The sequence below is a fragment of the Temnothorax americanus genome, unplaced genomic scaffold, assembly GCF_048541705.1.
Source record: "Temnothorax americanus isolate GAGA-0224 unplaced genomic scaffold, ASM4854170v1 Scaffold7, whole genome shotgun sequence".
Lineage (NCBI taxonomy): Eukaryota > Metazoa > Arthropoda > Insecta > Hymenoptera > Formicidae > Temnothorax > Temnothorax americanus.
Genome location: NW_027509792.1, coordinates 6882008 through 6887481, shown reverse-complemented (window position 1 = coordinate 6887481; position 5474 = coordinate 6882008). Strand labels below are relative to the sequence as shown.

General features: G+C 39.4%; 1 protein-coding gene across 6 annotated transcripts; it reads right to left on the bottom strand.

The window, feature by feature from the left end:
- LOC143906026 (uncharacterized) lies at positions 1-5263 on the bottom strand. Of its 6 annotated transcripts, none has more exons than XM_077421775.1 (6): positions 4514-5263; positions 2657-3261; positions 2536-2591; positions 2189-2395; positions 1884-2093; positions 1-1804 (listed from the first exon to the last, which is right to left on the bottom strand). In XM_077421775.1, exons 5-6 carry the CDS (start codon positions 2031-2033, stop codon positions 1637-1639), a joined length of 318 nt encoding a protein of 105 aa, XP_077277901.1. In that variant the 5' UTR covers positions 2034-2093; positions 2189-2395; positions 2536-2591; positions 2657-3261; positions 4514-5263; the 3' UTR covers positions 1-1636. The 6 variants fall into 6 exon arrangements, with proteins under 6 accessions (XP_077277901.1, XP_077277899.1, XP_077277900.1 ...); XM_077421773.1 differs by having other exon boundaries at positions 2470-2591; positions 4514-4985; XM_077421774.1 differs by having other exon boundaries at positions 2480-2591; positions 4514-4984.
- Between the last annotated feature and the right edge of the window lie 211 nt (positions 5264-5474).

The window sequence follows — 5474 nt, the reverse complement described above, 5'->3', positions numbered from 1 at the left end:
TATTTTTTATCTCAGTAATACTAACAATAAGTTCAATTCATTGTGCTTCCGCATAGTACATATAATAATTATATATAGTATTCAAAAATCTTGTAAAAATATATGCAGTAAAATGACAGTACAATGTTAGTATTTTGTGCATACAAAAAAATTAGCATATATAGTATATATTATATATTATATATTATATATATATATATATATATATATATATATATATATATACACTCTGAATTGTGTAATAGGCAATACTCTATGTCAATAAAATGTGTTTCTAAATGACAATATGCAAATTTAAAATAGCATAAAAACTTCCTCATAAATAGATTATCTACGGAATAGTACTAAATTAACATTCGTCAAATAAAAATCAAAATATGTCTGTTTCGATTAGCGAACTTATTCCGGAAAAGGTGAAGAAAAAAGGGATTCAGATGCACACTCTTATCGTGCTCGTAACGTTCTCAATGTATTTTGCGCCGAGCGCTTCTTTGTCCAATGAGATCCTTGCAGAGATCCAACAATGTCATTAGACTCGTGAAAATGTCAACAAATTAATAATCAGCTATACGAGTCAGGCGCGGTACGTGATGCGCAAGTAAATAAATAAATAGTTATATACAAAAGTAACGAATTACAATGTATCAAGAGACACGATAGTGTCTCGCGCCAAGTACACGCAAAGCGAGACCGCACCATGACTCTTTTACGCGACGCGACGAGTTGCGAGTACTCGAGATGTTGAGTATAATATACTCTAAGAGCAAAAAGTCAACTTTAAGTCGACTTCCCGCCAACTTTTAAAGTCGATAAAATAAACCGCCTCGTACGTCTGGAGGTCGGTTGTGTATCTTGAAATGAAGTAAAAATGACAAAAGTTAACAAATTTTATTAGTTTTTGATAAATAAAATCGTAGATACGCTAATAAATTTTCTCACTTTTGTAATTTTTACCTCATTATTTCAAGATACACAAATCGACCCTTTGCTGGAAAGCTAAAACTGATGCATTTCGATTTTTTTTCATATATAAAATAATTTAATTATCTAAAAAACTGTATAATTACAATCCTAATGTTTTATTCTTAATTACAAAGGCAGCCACTGTGTGCTGTCATATCTGTGCCACTTCTGCGTGCGCGGATTCCGGCAGCCACTTCTTGTAAGCTGACAACAGAACTAAAATTATAAATATATAATATCCACAGACTTTTATACTAGACCATTAACATCTATGGACGCACTGCCGAAAAGCTGATGCGAGTGCGAGGTGCAAGTGTTAGTGAAGGGTACGGCCATATTGAATTAACAATAAGTCACTATTGGGTGTTCAGTTGCTCATGATGTGCGTTTATCTGCATTCGTTATTACAGTACATAACAAAGCAGGCAAATTTTTTCGTGTTAAATATTGGTACATGTTATCAATAAGTTTGTAAGTCATGCCTTCGTGTACCGTACTTGAATGCCGAAATCGAACCACTACTCCTGTAGTATTAAACCCTTTCTTTTGGATATTCTGTATATGCCAGACTATTGTATAGAAATTTTGTATAAAACCACTTGTATAGAATCTGTAATATAGCATATCTTGACTAAAATCAACATGGCGGCAAGCATCACGGCCGAGATGCCTGTCAGCGGTCTAGTATTGTATAGAAGTCTACTCTATGATAATATCTAAATATTATTTTATAAATTAAAATCTCGCATTTTTCATCCAAACCCCAGATTTCTAGCAGTTTGTATTTACGACTCCCTGCGACTGCAGCGTTTGTACTATTGCTTGAGTACGTGGTATCAACCTGAAAAAATCGTATTGAATTGATGTAATCTATTCGATGAATCAACGTGAAATCGAAAGGAGATAGAATAACGATTTACCTGGCCTATGACTGTGATGCTCCCAGGTGTCGTCAGCAGCAACAGAACAAATCGTTTCAGCTTAGGGTACACTTGACCCTCCAAGAAGAAATACGCGAACCATTTTACACCGTCCACAGATGCTCTATATCCATCAATGGTAGTGCCCATCCGGCCTTTCCAAATGTACCAGACACGCGACAAATGAACTTCCCGGTTCCTTGATTATATCTATAAATGAGAATAATATTCGATCATAATGAAGATTAATATCTTTATAAATAAATAGGAAAAACATTATAAAGCAACAATTGTGAAAAAAATACCTTGGCGGTGGATCAACCAATGGTTTACTAAGTTGGCATAGCGTGGAAGCAAATTTCGGCAATCATTCGGGTTCTATCGCCGTGACACCTCGCATGTACATCTTATTCGTTTCGTACACCTCTTTATAAACCACCTATTCCGGACTGATTTTCCGTAGAACGCACGAAGAATGCATGAACACAGGTTCCTCCATTTCTGATGGTGTTCTGATAGATGGTGCAGAATGGAGAGGTCGCATTCAATAGGTCTTAATTATCGATGATAATTAATAATAACACACCATACCTAACCTCTAAAGCATGTTTCCACTTGGCCTTATCCTGATCCTCTTTTAGATCCGCCATACTTGCAAGAACTATCTGGCGCAGCAATTTCGCTTCCATGTCGGTTGGTAACGGCATTCTGTAACAATTTTTGTTGTAGACAATGTAGACAACCGTCTCACAAATATATTGCAACATACATACAGTCAAATTCCAGTATTCTGATCTAATCGAGGAAGTCAACGGGAAGACAATGACGACGACGACGACAACGTTTCGTGGCGGTGGTTGATAGCGCGGCGCTTTTCGACATCTTATCGTGTCCCGTCTCGCAGCATATGTATTCCTTGCACTCGCGCAAACATTAATTTTCTCCTCCAGCCTCCTGCCTCCTCGAGATCTCGAGATTCGCCGCCATATTGATGATGCATGAGGGTGCTAAAGAATAGCCTCATGGGACTAACCAATCAGAATGATTCCGAGATTCCGTTTTCCGAGATTTCGTCCTGCATGGGGAGGAACCCTGATGCTCCGCTTGACTGTTTTCCGTCTTTTTATAGTCGACTATTTAGAAGTCGACTTTTAGTCGACTTTCCGCCATTTTTAGAAGTCGCCTATTTAGAAGTCGACTTTTAATCGACTTTCTGCCATTTTTAGAAACCGACTAGAAGTCGACTTATAAAAGTCGACTTACCGTCGACTTTCCGTGAACTGTGCTCTTAGGGTACATATACATCTAATCCAATTTCATAAACTGCTTAGTATGACGCCTTTCACGGAGTGAGGGAGGTTTCAGGTTCGAATCCTGTCTGAGGTAATATTTTTCGCAATAAATATTTTATAGTTTTTTAAAAATAATTAAATCGCGTCGATTTAATTCCGGAGAGGAAAGGGTATTAATGTTCCAACGATACACTCTTAAGCATGTACCGCGTAGTACCTCCAAATTCGAGGTACAAATTTCTAAATGGAAATTACATTCCGAGTTACATGCTACTAGGAGATATTTTTCCCGGTACAGTAGCACGAGGTACGGAATACACGAGGTACTGATAAGGAGGAGGTACCGATTGGAAGTACCGCACTTATAAATTCAAGGTACAGTTTTTTAGTAGGTACAGTTTTAGGAGGTATAGTTTTTTAGAGAGCTTCTCGTATGTACCCCGTACATACGTACCTCGTACGTATATATGTACCTCGTACAAATGTACCTCATACATATGTACCTCGTACATATGTATCTCGTACAAATGTATACCTTCTACATACGTACCTCGTATACGTAGCCAACCATGGCATGATTGCAACATTTGTTGAACGAAAGACATTCGCGAATAGCAGCGAGAAATATTATATCATATATCCAATTCGAAATTTTATTACTCTTTTTAAACTGAATTTGTTTCTTAAGATGATTTTTAAAAAACTATATATTTGCGCTGGTTATGACTATGTGTAGACTATATATAACACTTATATTAAATTAAGAAGTAGTCTACCACGTAAGGCAGTTGGCTCACGATCCAGAGGTCCCGAGTTCGAATCCCACCAAGGTAAGTGATTTTTCAAATACGAGAAAATATTTATAATTATAGACTGCATCTTAAGAAACAAATTTATATTAGTTAAAAAATAATAATAAAATTTCGAAATAAATAATTTTTTTGTTGAGTGAATATTCGTTGCGCATAACGTACTTCCTAACTTTGAGGTATTATCTTCCCTTCTATTTTTGAAGGTACTTATGTTCCTCGTAATTACGTAGGGACTTTATTTTAACATGTACCTCCAATTTTTGGCGACACATGCTTAAGAGTGACTTATGTCCCTCGTAATTACGTAGGGACAAAATTTCAACATGTACCTTCAATTTTTGGCGACACATGCTTAAGAGTGTAGGCCATCTTGAAACTTTCAAAGAATCATGAACGGGGATAGTTTCGCCCCGGAGGCAAGATTTGCGATACTCGAAGGACCAGAGAAGGGTTCCCCTCACGACTATCAAATGTTTAACGCGAAAGCAGAAACGCATGCTACGAAATATTAAGCGAAGCGACTCACCGTGTCGGCCGTCGTCCCCGTGATTCCGCCAATCCTCGTCCTGTCCCCTGACTTGGCCGCTCCGTGGGTCTCGTTCGGCATGCGATGGTAAAACTCGTGCAAGCAAGCAAAACGGTGGAGAGCAAGCGATAGAGCAGGCAGGAAAAGGCCGTAGGAGACGTGCGCACTCCCGGTTGAGCAAGGCGGCAAAGGCGATTCCGTGATGCGTTTTGCCCGGCAAACGTACGCCGTAAGACGGCTCTTAGACTATGTGTGTGTGTGTGTGCCGCACGGCGGCTTGACGAGAAGTTCTGATGAGAGGTGTGTCCTCTCCGACTATTTGACGATGAGAGAGTGTGCCGTAAGGCGGCTGTCCAAAATGTGTTTGCCGTAAGACGGCTGGATTGCTAATGCTCTGTCCCCGCGGTCCTGGAACATGTCGCTGCGGCGAGTAGTTGTTCCCTTTCCGGGGGGGAGGGTGGTTACCGTCGGCGGATGGGCGATGGCAGCACCGACAGGTGAGTCGCATGATTTGGCTGATCGCGATCCGCCGACGTTTCGCGCGAGAATTACAAACGACTCATGCAACTAGGTATAAACGATAAATGAATACATGAACATGAAGTAACTATGCTATTTACAAGGCGATACGCCGAACAAATCAAATTTATTTATTTTTACTTAAAACATTCTTTAGGATGTCAAAACTAAATGCAATTGGTCCTAATGCAAAAAAATTTGTTTTGTATAATCGACGGAAAAAATTAAGGGAGCCGACTGGGACTCAAACTCGGGATCCTTCGTTCACACGCCTAATACTTAAGCTGCTTATCCCACGACTGCTCCACTACTATGCTAATTTCTCCGATCTTCCATCAATACCGGCCCTACGGCCCTAAATCTCCTGCAGCTCGGCCATCCCTGACATCACATTCGCTCCAAATATGCCATGCCCTCCGACTGCCGAAGTCCGCAAGAATAA

What these genes read in the sequence shown, in the direction of transcription:
- LOC143906026 (XM_077421775.1), bottom strand. Translation starts at nt 2,033, where the DNA reads ATGGGCACTACCATTGATGGATATAGAGCATCTGTGGACGGTGTAAAA. An exon ending in GCATCACAGTCATAGGCCAG is followed by an intron (nt 1,805 to 1,883) that starts GTAAATCGTTAT and finishes CGATTTTTTCAG; the next exon opens with GTTGATACCACGTACTCAAG.